Source organism: Trachypithecus francoisi, unplaced genomic scaffold, assembly GCF_009764315.1.
Source record: "Trachypithecus francoisi isolate TF-2019V2 unplaced genomic scaffold, Tfra_2.0 Lachesis_group3, whole genome shotgun sequence".
NCBI lineage: Eukaryota > Metazoa > Chordata > Mammalia > Primates > Cercopithecidae > Trachypithecus > Trachypithecus francoisi.
In genome coordinates, this window is record NW_022681468.1 from 70,403,454 (window position 1) to 70,417,199 (window position 13,746).

A 13,746-nucleotide genomic window follows, 5' to 3' on the forward strand; every position below is an offset into this window, starting at 1 on the left:
TACTTTTCTAACAAATTACAGAATTTTAGTTTTTTACCTCTAAAAAGGAGCCTCTAACAGTAAAACTGAATTAGTTGCTAGTCTCTCATCCACTGATCCTAGGAGGGTGAAATCAGTCAAGGCTCTAAGGGTGTGGAAATTCAGCCTGTCTTTAGAGGATTAGTCCTTTTACATAGACCCCACTTTCGAAACGATGGCAGCACTTTCATAGAGCCTAGTGGATTAGGATGGGTAATCCCAGAACCACCACCTGGAAGAACAAGGAAGAACCCTGCTTCCTTGTTAGGAAACTACTATTCCTGACAGCTCTGAAGAGGATGTGGTTGGTGAAGTTTCCTGCTTCTACTGGTCATATATTTATGTGGCCTCCCCTTGTGTGGGCCTGATGGCTGCAGAAACAAGGGCAACTCTGACTTCTGCAGAGTTGGCATGAGACTCTGCAGCCACACTCACTTGCATGAGGTCAACAGCACCAGACTTGCTCTGTGCAAAAGAGGACACAAAATATATTACCCTTAGATTTCCCAAGATTTTTAAATCATCTCTAATTAGTGGTTCAGGTCACCAGTCCGGGGACTTTAAAGAAAACACAGGTTACAGCTGGGTGTGGTGGCTTACACCTGTAATCCCAGCACTTTGGGAGGCCGAGGCAAGTGGATCACAAGGTCAGGAGTTCGAGACCAGCCTGGCCAACATGGTGAAACCCCGTCTCTACTAGAAATACAAAACAATAACAACAAAAAAAATGAGTCAGGCACGGTGTCAGGTGCCTGTAATCCCAGTTGCTCAAGAGGCAGAGGCAGTAGAGTCGCTTGAACACAGGAGGTGGAAGCTGCAGCGAGCCCAGATCGTGCCACTGCACTCCAGCCTGGGTGATAGAGCAAGACTGTGTCTCCAAAAAAAAAAAAAAAAAAAGTTACCATGAATATACAGTTTGTTCTTTTTTCCTGAACATTGTGATGCTGGGTCTCCAAACTTTAATATAAACCAATTCCTTAATGTTATCTTCAAGTACTTATTAAGGAGGCACAGAAACTACACACATTCTAAAAAAAAAAAAAAAAAAAACTACACACATTCTGACTTTTCTAGCCCTGTTTCCTGAAGGTAACTACAATTTGTACTCTTGAAAAACTGGTTCTTGCTGAGTATAAATGCTTTTCTCAAAACTACTAAAGATCATACTAATCCTTTCATTATAGTTAAAGCATTCAATAGGACTTGGAGTCCACATTCAGTAATACCTTCTTTGAATGAGATATTGTAAAATAAAGGCCTTGCCTCACATGCCAACTTACAGTCAGGGCAGCTTTCTTTCTGGAGACAGGGTTTACTCTGTCACCCAAGCTTAAGTGCAGTGGCACAATCACAGCTCACTGCAGCATCGAACTCCTGGGCTCAAGTGATCCTCCTGCCTCAGCCTCCCGAGTAGCTGGGACTACAGGTGCAGGCTACTATGCCCAGCTAATTAAACATTTTCTGTAGAGACAAGGTCTTACTATGTTGTCCAGGCTCATCACAAACTTCTGGCCTCAAGCAATCCTCCCACTTCAGCCTCCCGAAGTGCTGGGATTATAGGTGTGAGCCACAGTGCCTGGCCAGAGTAGGTTTCAAAACCAAAGTTGTAGTTTGTTATTTAATTATACCATACAGCTACAGTTTACATTTCTGGCTTTTTTTTTGAGATGGGGGTTTCTCTGTCACCCAGGCTGGAGTTCAGTGGCACAATCTCTGCTTACTGCAACCTCTATCCACCAAACTGAAGTGATTCTCCCTCCTCAGTGTCCTAAGTAGCTGGGACCACAGATGTGCCCGCAAAGTTTTTATATTTTTGGTAGAGACAGGGTTTCACCATGTTGCCCAGGCTGGTCTTGAACTCCTAAGCTCAAGTGATCTGCCCGCCTAGGCCTCCCAAAGTGTTGGGGTTACAGGTGTGAGCCAGCACGCCTGATGCTGGCTATGAAATTTCTTAAGCCAAGTAACCTTGTACCGGTGTCAGTAAAATGACTAAAGCTACAATGTGAAGATCGTGAATATTTGTCTGCATATACCAAAGGCTTAATACTTAAAACTGGAGGTAAACCACAATGAGACATCACCTCACTCGTTAGAGTGACTATTATCAGAAAGACAAAACCTAACAAGTGTTGAGGATGCAGAGAAAAGGGAACCTTTACAATTAAGGGAAATGCACATGAGTACAGCCATTATGGAAAACAAAATGAATGTTCCTCAAAAAATTAAACAGAATTGCTCTATGACCCAACAATTGCACTCCTTGGTATGTATTCAAAGGAAGTTAAATCCATATGTTGAAGAGATATCTGCAATCCCATGTTTATTGCAGGACTATATGCAATAGCCACGATATAACTGACTTAAGTGTTCAAAGTGAATGAGTGGATAAAGAAAATGTGATATATATACACAAAGGAATACTATTCAGCTATTAAAAAGAATGAAATCCTGTCATTTGTAACACAAACGAACCTAGAGGATAATATATTAAGTGAAAATAAGCCAGATACAGAAAGACAAATGCCACATTTTCACTTATATGCCAAATCTAAAAACGTTGATTTATATGTAGTGAATAGAACAGTGGTTACTGGAGGTGGTAGTGGGAGGGATGGGTAGAAGGTGGTGAACAGGTAAAAAGTTACAATTAGAAAGGACGGCCCCAGGCCGGGCGCGGTGGCTCAAGCCTGTAATCCCAGCACTTTGGGAGGCCGAGACGGGCGGATCACAAGGTCAGGAGATTGAGACCATCCTGGCTAACCCGTTGAAACCCCGTCTCTACTAAAAAATACAAAAAACTAGCCGGGCGAGGTGGTGGGCGCCTGTGGTCCCAGCTACTCGGGAGGCTGAGGCAGGAGAATGGCGGGAACCTGGGAGGCGGAGCTTGCAGTGAGCTGAGATCTAGCCACTGCACTCCAGCCTGGGGGACAGAGCGAGACTCCGTCTCCAAAAAAAAAAAAAAAAAAGAAAGGAGGGGCCCAGTGCAGTGACTTATACCTGTAATACCAGCACTTTGGGAGCCTGAGATAGGACTGTTCGAGGCCAGGAGTTTAAGACTAGCCTCGGTGACATAGGGAGACCCCTATGTCAATTTTTTAAAAGATAAAAAATTAGCCAGGCCTAGTGATGCATACCTGGTGATGCATACCTATAGTCCTAGCTACCTGGGAGGCTAAGGTGGGAGGACTGCTTAACCCCAGGTATTTGAGGTTGCAGTGAGCTATGAGCACGCCTGCCACTGCACTCCAGCCTGGGTGAGATCAAGTGCCTGTCTCAAAAAAAAATAAAAAAGGAGTAAGATTTGGTATCCTATTGCACAGCAGAGTGACTACAGTCAACAGTAAGGTACTCTGGATCCAGGCACTGTGGCTCATGCCTGTAATCCCAGCATGTTGGGAGGCTGAGGCAGGAGGATCGCTTAATGCCAGCCAGGAGTCTGAGACCAGCCCATGCAACATAGTAAAACCCCAACTCTACAAACAAATAATAAAATTAGCTGGGTGCAATGGTGTACACCTGCAGTACCAGCTACTAAGGAGGCTGAGGTGAGAGGATTACGTGAACGAGGGAGTTCGAAGCTGCAGTGAACCATGATCACATCACCGCACTCTAGCTTGGGCAAAAGAGCAAGATCTTGTTTCAAAAAACAAAAAACAGATCAAGTATTGTGTACCTCAAAATAGCTAGAGGAGAGGATTTTAAATGTTCTCACCACAAAAACATGGTGTTTCAGGTGATGGATATGCTAATCACCCTAATTTGATCATTATAATGTATACATGTATCGAAACATCACACTGTACCCCATAAGTATGTACATTAGGCGTCAAAAATAAATTTTAAAATAGGAGGTGAAAACAACAGGATGCAATTATTTTCCAAAAGTATTGTTTTTATTTATATAGAGTCCTAACCACTTCAGTGGCAGGAGGAGTGGGAGAGGTTCCTTTTTTAATCCAGGGACCTCCATAATGTTGGTTTGTTGTTACCAAACACACAGGTAAGTGGCATCACGGATCTGGTAAACTAACGACAATGTTTAGTCTCTCTCTGCTAGAGCAACAAGGTGAGCATCAATCTCTGCTTCTGTAAGAATCCTAGAAGGCAAAAGAGGGAAAAAAACCAACCATTTGAAAAAAAAAATTTCAAACACACGTAAAAGTAGGATAGTATAATCAACTCCCATATATCTATTGACCTACTTCAACAATTATCAATTTATAAACCAATCTACACACACTTATCCTCCCTCAGATTATTTTGAAGGAATTCCCAGATATTATATCACCCTCACCTATACACAAAAATGTTTACTTATTTGACAACAGATTTAGAATTGTATCTCAAAAACAAAATTCTTTAGTTACAGCTAAGAAAGAAAATATTTCAACTGAATAATATAAAGCTAAACTATAAAGCATTTTATTTAGCTTCTATGTCAAAATGCATTTATTTTCATTTTTTAATTTTTTTTGAGACAGAGTCTTGCTCTGTCACGCAGGCTGGAGTGCAGTGGCGTGATCTCAGCTCACTGCAAGCTCCGCCTCCTAGGTTCAGGTGATTCTTCTGCCTCAGCCTCCCAAGTAGCTGGGACTACAGGCACGTGCCACCACGCCCAGATAATTTTTGTATTTTTAGTAGAGATGGGGTTTCATCATATTGGCCAGGCTGGTCTGGAACTCCTGACCTCGTGATCTGCCTGCCTCGGCCTCCCAAAGTGCTGGGATTACAGGCGTGAGCCACCGTGCCCGGCCATCAAAATACATTTATATGTAGTATAACTCAAATTTATGTCAGCTCAAAGATAAAAATTCGTGAAGAAATTTTAAGCATATTAAAGTGTTCAGATTCAGTGAAAATTAAGTTGTAATTCTATGAATAGTCTACCAGCCAGAGAGTGCTCCATGTTGAACATATATTTTCTTTTTTTTTGAGATGGAGTCTGACCCTGTTGCCCAGGCTGGAGTACAGTGGCATAATCTTGGTTCACTGCAACCTCCACCTCCTGGGCTCAATCAATTCTCCTGCCTCAGCCTCCAAACTAGCTGGGATTACAGGCGTCCACCACCACACCCGGCTAATTTTTGTATTTTTAGTAGAGACGGGGTTTCACCATGTTAGCCAGGCTGGTCTCAAACTCCTGACCTCAAGTGATCTGCCCACGATGGCCTCCCAAAGTGCTGGGATTACAGGCGTGAGCCACCATGTGCGGCCCTGAACATGTATTTTCTAAATGATGTTTGCCTTGAAAGGAATCAATCATTTGGCAACCTTGTTAATGTGACCTATTACTACTAGACTTTTAACAAGTAAAATTTGTCAAAAGGACATTTTTTAGTGCAACTGAAGGCAATATTAAGTAGTTTAAATAGTTGTTGATGCTTATGCTATGTATTGTAATTATTTACATATATTTACTATCACAGAACTTATAAATGATACAAAGTTTTTTGAAGACAAGGTTTTTGGTTCCTTACCAATTTTAAAAATAACAGATACAAATACAAGTTTAAAGGTGGCAAGAAGGTCTCCAAACAGAAAAGAAAACAAGAACTAATTGTAGGTTCCTTAGATTTTAAAATTATTACTGCTGAAATTTTTATTGCTTAAAAAAAAAAAAAGGCACCTTTTTCGACAGCAACTTGATCTCCACCCCTACCCCAATCCAAGTTATGACTTCTTCCTATAGGGAAAAAAAGCTAGGGTAGATTCGGTTCTGGTGGTGTTGTGGCTGTTGTTGTTTTTTTTTAAACAGATGGGGTCTCACTATGTTACCCAAGCTAGAGTGCAGTGGCTATTCACAGGCACCATCATTGTGCACTACAGCTTTCAACTCCAAGGCTCAAGCCATCCTCTTGCCTCAGCCTCTTGAGGAGCTGAGACTACGGATGCATGCTACATCACCCAGCGCCTTTTTTTTTTTTTAAAGTCCTATGAATTCTTCTAAATCTGTCATGTTTATTTGACTTATCTGTGGGCAACCAAAAGAACAAATTAGGAAAAAAAACCAAAAAACAAAAAAAACCACGAAAAACCTCTTCAAGGTCTAGTTAAGCTTAGTTTACCACTCCCGTACCCCACACCACAACCATGACCATGTGTCTTTATGGCTGTGATCTAACAGTAGATATACCTCATAGTTAAAATGCCTCCCAGTAGTTCCTTGCATCTGTGGATTTAACCGCAGTGTTTTCATTAGTTAAATATAACAGCATCCTGGTCCATGGTATATCAACTGACTCACAGGGTTGCTGGGAGGATTAAATGAGCTGATTATGTGAAGCACTCAGTATGGATTTGAATCATGGAAGCTATAAGGCTGATGTGTGGGAGTTAGTCACTTAGTGAGTAAGAACACACACACCCATATCCAGCATCTGCAAGTCAAATAGCTGTATTCAAAATGTGGGCTTTCCAAAGATCTCCAGATAAGGGTCTGACATATACCAGTAGCTTGTATTGCTCCTAAAAGTTCTACTTAAATAACCACTAAATAACCAAAGTTCTATCTGAAAAACTTGCAAACTACTACTTTGGGAATTGAATTTGTATTGGCCTTAACCTAAAAAAAGAAAACACTATGCTAACTTTTTTCCTTACATAAGGAAGGTAGGAAGGTAACTTTATGTTATCTCTGGTGTTAAGATATAAAACCACTCTGAAATAAGGAGAAAAGCTTTCATATCTGACTCTTAAAGAGAGTACAGTAAGTTTTAAAACAGATCTCAGGTGCTAGGGAAAGAAAAAAAAACTATAATGACAGTTACAGAAAAAAGATTTCCCCCACAAATTATAGGACACATGGACTCACATGCCTCTACCTTTCTAGTCTGCATTTGGCCCACAATATCACTCACCTGAATTTAGGATTTTCAACTGTCACTACTCCAACTTCTATTTCTGAAGGTTTGAAATCAATTGATAGAACAGTAGACAGGCATGTAATTGCAGTCTGAAAAAGAGTACGTAATGTTAAAATATTGTATTTTTTAGAGATTCCAAGGTTTTCTCATTCCTAGTTTATTCAAATCAGGAGTCAATCAGGAGCTCCGTGTTTTAATGAGGTAGTTCAACGTTACTAACAGACTGCTTAACTCTAATGCATGGCCTCCCAATGATGAGAAACTTGTTTCTACCAAGTCAAATAATAAAGGGGTCCATTAATTAAACAGGATGATTTATACAAAACAGTTTATTGGCTTCATGACCCAGGCACTACGCTTCACTTAGCACTTGGGGTGAAATGGGAAAAGGATAAAGATGAATTATACTCCCTGTACCTTCAAGGAATTTACAGTAAAAACAATTTAAGAATGTTTTCAGTGTTTTTGTTGATTTTTTTTGTTTTGCTTTTTTTCTTTGAGACAGGGTCTCACTCTGTCGCCCAGTCTGTAGTGCAGTGGTGCCAGCTTGGCTCGCTTCATCCTCAGGCTTGTGGGTTCAAGCAAGTCTCCTGCCTCAGTCTCCTGAGTAGCTGGAATTACAGGCGCCTGCCACCATGCCCGGCTAATTTTTCTATTTTCAGTAGAGACGGGGTTTTACCATGTTGGCCAGGGTGGTCTCGAACTCCTGACCTCAGGTGATCTGTCTGCCTCTCAAAGTACTGGGATTACAGGTGTGAACCACCATGCTTGGCCTTAAGTGTTTTTATACCTGATGTGGTTATTTATATAATTAATTAAGAATTGCAATTTTAAAAACCTTCAAGAAACATTTAGACAGGGCCCAGTACTTCCTGAACACGAACTAGCTTTTTATCTCCTTTAAGCATACTTCGAAACCAAACGTAAAAGCATTAGATTGTAATTTTTATTTGGTCATTTATCAAAAGCATGTTGTTAGCATGTTCAGAATGGTTGTAATTCCAGACTTAAACACTCCAAATCTACTAAAATTTTTGTTTTTAATTTCCTGGCAGTAAATAGGACTGGCCTCGAACACCTGGACTCAAGCACTCCTCCAGCTTCAGCATCCCAAGTAGCTGGGACTACAGGTGTATGCCACCATGCCCAGCTGGTTCCTATTTTTATTTATATTTTCCTACTATATGTGTCTTCTTGAAAGCCACCTCAAATACATTATGACATAATGAATTGAGTGAATAAAAGTAACCCAAATTTGTCTATGTCAGCTGTATGATATCAATTTCATTATTAAGTTGACAAACTTGAATCCTAGGATATAATTCAGGAATAGCTTTTTATAGAAATTATACAAAGATCCTCACTGTTCTATATAACATAAAAAAAAGTCAGCTCCTTTTAGTTGACTTACTTCCACTGTCTGTTCAAATGTCCAATCAAATTTCTTCTTCACTTTTTTTTCAAGGAAGCTGGTTGACTCAGTCTGTTTAACTCCTGCTGCAGTGGCTTTAAACCCACAGTAGTAACCTGCAGGATCACACTTATATACCTGAGGGCCTTGCTCTTCATCTATACCAATTAAAATCATACCTAAAAAGAGAAAAGACCCTAGTTAAATATGTTTTAGTTTTATACAATGACATCTCCTCTTTCTTGGTGGTGTCACATAGCTGCCGCTAATCATTACTTTAGCCATCAATTTTAGGGTATGTATTTTCCTTTAAGAAAACTGAAAAACAAAATACAGGTTATCACCACAGGTAAATTAGGTCACAGATAAATTCCCACTTCACAAAAGGATTTATCACAGATTAAAAAAACAGTTTGAATAATTACAAATATAATTTAAAAATAGTTTTTCCAATCCTTGCTGTTATCCAAGCATGTTTATTTGAACCCTAATCCTTCAAGATGTTGCCAGGTCAAATAAACCTCAAAAACACTTTTTTTTTTAAGAGACAAGATCTCGCTGTTGCCCAGGCTGGTCTCGAACTCCTGGGTTCAAGTGATCCTCCTGCCTCGGCCTCCCAAAGTGCTGGGATTACAAGTGTGCACCACGGTGCCAGGCCCAAAAACGCTTTTGTATACCTTTTCTGGAAACAGATACTAAATAATAGCATATTAAATGTTCTGAAATATTTTGTTGCAGACTGACCTATTTCACTTTAACTCAGTAGTTCCTCAGTTTGTTTGACCAAGAAATACCCTTTTTTAAAATTTTTATTTTTTTAAAGAAATATTTATTAAGGTTCCAGGGAACAGTGTATGGGACACACTTTGGCAATGCTGGTGCAAACTGAAATACACTTACAGGTTACCTGCTCACCTTTACACTGCTCATCTTCATTACTGTTGGTATATACTCCTCTAGTAAGTCACACAAACCAAGCTCTAAATTCTATACATGTAACTTTGTTACTACAATTCTAATGTCACCACATTATAGGCATACAATTAAAATAAACACCATCATTAAATTTCTTTCTACTCAGTGTAGGTAACAAAGTACTTAAGGTTTAACTGCTTTCTTATATTTGATATATACAAAATACAGGGGCAACACAAAAAGGTACCCACTTACTGCTTGGGGAAACAACAAATACTTCTTTCCTTCAAGGTCTTGCAAGATGAATAGGATTTAAGTAATTTTTTTTTTTTTTTTTTTTTTTTGAGATGTATTCTCGCTCTGTCCCCCAGGCTGGAGTGCAGTGGCGCAATCTCGGTTCACTGCATGCTCCACCTCCTGGGTTCACGCCATTCTCCTGCCTCAGCCTCCCAAGTAGCTGGGACTACAGGCGCCCACCACCACGCCCAGCTAATTTTTTGCATTTTTAGTACAGACGGGGTTTTACCATGTTAGCCAGGATGGTCTCGATCTCCTGTCCTCGTGATCTGCCCACCGTGGCCTCCCAAAGTGCTGGGATTACAGGCATGAGCCACCGCGCCCAGCTGGATTTAAGTAATTTTTAAGTGAGAAGCCAAGAGGGTCAGATGCTAAACAGAAATCATTACACTGACTGCTTTAATGCTCATAAATGAAAGACACAATGTCAGAAACAAACATGCATTGAATTTTTCAGGCTAATTTATTACATTACATCTAAAAATCAGTAAATCTCATCCCTCTCCCAATACAATTTTACTTGTTTTCAAAAATAGAAATTTATTCTAAAAATGTGAATCACAGACCTGTGTGTGACCCTAATTCTTTAGGGTGGTCAAAAGAAACAGCCACATTGTTAAGATGCCTGATGGAGGTATTTCTATGGAATTAGTAATCTGGAATTGCAGTAGAATCTCATTACAACATCCTAATAAAATTAGGACTTGCATCTTTCAAATCACATACTCCAAATGGAACGATTTTGATAAAAAGTCTAACAGCATCTACAGCTTAAAGATAATGCCTGACATACTGTTGTGAAACCTATCCTTTAGTTCTGATTTGTTAAAAAGATTTTCCCACTCTATTTTCCAAACCACATGTTCAGAACTCAAGTGTTATTTAAATAACTCTGTATACATGTTCTGTAGAAAGTTACAATTCATCAATTATTTGGGAGACTTCTTAGCATACTTACAACAACCAAGAGGCCTCATTTCAGCATTCTGTGTGTAGACCTGAGAAATATCGGCAATTCTTTTACACAGCATGTCCACAGGAATCTCATAGCCATACTTGTATTTCCAGTTAGCTGCCTCATAGCGTGCCCTCTGTACCTGGGATCTGCTGTCAGCTTATAGCATAAAAAACAAAGGTTTATCTGGTTAGAAGGAAAGAACAAACCTGAAAGCCAGGCAATTTAGCCAGGCAATTTTCCCACCATATAGATACACATGAGTTAAGAGAAAGGGTCCACTATGGCTTTTTGTCCCCCAATGAATACGAAATAACTCATCAACAAGTATACAAAAAAAAATTTAAAAACATTAAGCTCTCTACACAGTACTGCCCTTTTATACTGAGCCTTTCATTAGCAGTCAAAATAGTTTCTAAAAGTATCCAGTAAGAATAAGCACTAAAGAGGCAGGGTATGGTGACTCAACACTTTGGGAGGCCAAGACAAGTGGGAAAATTTGAGGCCAGGAGTTCGAGACCAGCCTGGCCAACATGGCGAAGGTCTCAAACTCCTGACCTCAAATGATCTGCCTGCCTCGGCCTCCCAAAGTGCTGGGATTACAGGTGTGAGCCACCATGCCTGGCTTTTTCCTGTCTCTACTAAAAATACAAAAATTAGCTGGGCGTGGTGGTGCATACCTGTAGTCCCAGCTACCCGGGAAGTTGAGGCATGAGAATTGCTTGAACCCAGGAGGAAGAGGCAGCCTGGGTGACAAAGTGAGACTGTCTCCAAAAACAAACAAACAAACAACAAAAGTATTAAGGAGAATAATCTTTCTTAATCTTTGTTTTTAGGCTTAAATTAGTAAATTAGTTTTTCATTTATTTTTTAGAGATGGGGTCTTGGACTGGCACCCAGTAAGCCATCATAGCTCACTGCAGCCTCCTACCTCAGCCTCCTGAGTAGCTAGGACTACAGGGATGTGCCACCATACCAGCTAATTTTTCTTTTTTCTTCTTCAGATGGAGTCTTGCTCTGTTGCCCAGGCTGCAGTACAGTGTCATGATCTTGGCTCACTGCAACCTCTACATTCTGGGTTCAAGCAATTCTCTTGCCTCAGCCTCCCCAGTAGTTATGATTACAGGCACCTGCCACCATAGCTGGTTAAGTTTTTTGGTATTTTTATTTTTATTTTTTGAGACAGAGTCTCACTCTGTTGCCCAGGCTGGAGTGCAGTGGTGCAATGTCAGCTCACTGCAACCTCTGCCTCCTGAGTTCAAGCAATTCTCCTGCCTCACCCTCTGGAATAGCTGGGATTACAGGTGTGCGCCACCATGCCCAGCTAATTTTTGTATTTTTAGTAGAGATGGAGTTTCACCATGTTGGCCAGGCTGGTCTCAAACTCCTGACCTCAAATGATCTGCCTGCCTCGGCCTCCCAAAGTGCTGGGATTACAGGTGTGAGCCACCATGCCTGGCTTTTTCCTGTATTTTTAGTAGAGACGGAGTTTCACCATGTTGGCCAGGCTGATCTCGAATTCCTGCCCTCAAGTGATTCACGTGCCTCAGCCTCCCAAAGTGATGGGACTACAAGTGTGAGCCACTGTGCCCAGCCCCCAGCTAATTTCTACATTTGTTATAGAGATGGAGTCTCACCATGTTGCCCAGGCTGGTTTTGAACTCCTGGTCTTAAACAATCCTCTCACCTTGGCCTCCCAAAGTGCTGGGATTACAACTGTCAGCCACTGTGCCCAATCTAAAATAATTTTCATTATAATTCTCACTCACTTCTAACCGGTGCCATTATAACCAGGTTTGAGATATACTGACGTAGGTCCCCTTAAACTACTAACAATAGCTGAAATAAGATAAAATCATCTATGAAAGGGGTCTCAGCCCAGTTTCTCTGACAGTAGCATAAACATTTAATTATACTATATGTATAATTTCAAAAAAGCTCACAATACTCTTAAAATATTGATACTAGTCTTGAAGACTGCAAATCCACTCATGGCACCTGAAAATCAGGCAATCAGAATAAGTTTAAAATTAATACAAAACTCAAAATAGTTTGAAGAAAATAACAAAAGGCTTGTATATCTACACATGTCTAGCTAATTACCTGTCATTCCGGTCATCACACAACCAATGTTTTCAGTTATCTTGAATAAGTGAGTCACTGTGCTGGAATCCAATAATTTGTCCTAAGAAGCAAAATAAACAAAGATAATTTTAAAAAACATGTACAGGTTTCTGTGTAGTTATAATAAAATAAAATTATGTTTTTATTTTTAATTTGTCCTGCTTCTTGGAGAAAACAATACTATGGAACCATAAAAATAAGCTGTATAATTAATGTCTTCTGACCATTTTATAGTTAAAATCAATTTTTAGAAAAGGGTTTCGAGGGGCTCTATTTTCCTTTTCTAGATGATACTTTTCCTGTGGACAAACAATAGCTTAATAAAAATGTCTCAAGGTCCCCAAAGACAAAAGACTTAAATCCCATTATGCTTACAATCACACCACAAAGTTTAATATGCTAATTCTGTCCACATAGCTGAACTGTATATAGATGTTCAATAGACACTTCTTGGATGACAGGAAAGCAGAGTTAAACCAAGAATCATGTTAATATTTGTTTTTTTATGTTAATATTTGTATATAAAAATACACTTTTCGGCCGGACGCGGTGGCTCAAGCCTGTAATCCCAGCACTTTGGGAGGCCGAGACGGGCGGATCACGAGGTCAGGAGTTCGAGACCATCCTGGCTAACATGGTGAAACCCTGTCTCTACTAAAAAAATACAAAAATCTAGCCGGGCGAGGTGGCTGGCGCCTGTAATCCCAGCTACTTGGGAGGCTGAGGCAGGAGAATGGCGTAAACCCGGGAGGTGGAGCTTGCAGTGAGCTGAGATCCGGCCACTGCACTCCAGCCCGGGCGACAGAGCGAGACTCCATCTCAAAAAAAAAAAAAAAAAAAATACACTTTTCTACAAACCCATGAAAAATTCTTTTGTTTTTTGAGATGGAGTTGCGCTCTTGTTGCCCAGGCTGGAGTATGATGGTGTGATCTCGGCTCACCATAACCTCCACCTCCCAGGTTCAAGCGCTTCTCCTGCCTCGGCCTCCCAAGTAGCTGGGATTACAGGCATGTGCCACCACGCCTAGCTAATTTTGTATTTTTAGTAGAGATGGGTTTTCTCCATGCTGGTCAGGCTGGTCTTGAACTCCCGACCTCAGGTGATCTGCCCACCTCAGCCTCCCAAAATGCTGGGATTACAGGCGTGAGCCACTGCACCTGGC

General features: G+C 40.6%; 1 protein-coding gene across 4 annotated transcripts in view; it reads right to left on the bottom strand.

The window, feature by feature from the left end:
* Positions 1-3,884: 3,884 nt before the first annotated feature.
* The window catches only part of PSMA6 (proteasome 20S subunit alpha 6), a 42,270-nt gene continuing 32,408 nt past the window's right edge, over positions 3,885-13,746 (bottom strand). For 3 of the 4 annotated variants that reach the window (XM_033188270.1, XM_033188268.1, XM_033188271.1), the window contains 5 exons: positions 12,563-12,644; positions 10,463-10,618; positions 8,293-8,471; positions 6,876-6,970; positions 3,890-4,115 (listed from right to left, as the gene is read on the bottom strand). In XM_033188270.1, coding sequence (XP_033044161.1) covers positions 4,058-4,115; positions 6,876-6,970; positions 8,293-8,471; positions 10,463-10,618; positions 12,563-12,644 — 570 coding nt within the window. In that variant the 3' untranslated portion in view covers positions 3,890-4,057. Of the gene's footprint in view, positions 4,116-5,644; positions 5,702-6,875; positions 6,971-8,292; positions 8,472-10,462; positions 10,619-12,562; positions 12,645-13,746 lie in introns of all 4 variants that reach the window. The other variant, XM_033188269.1, reaches the window with a different exon arrangement.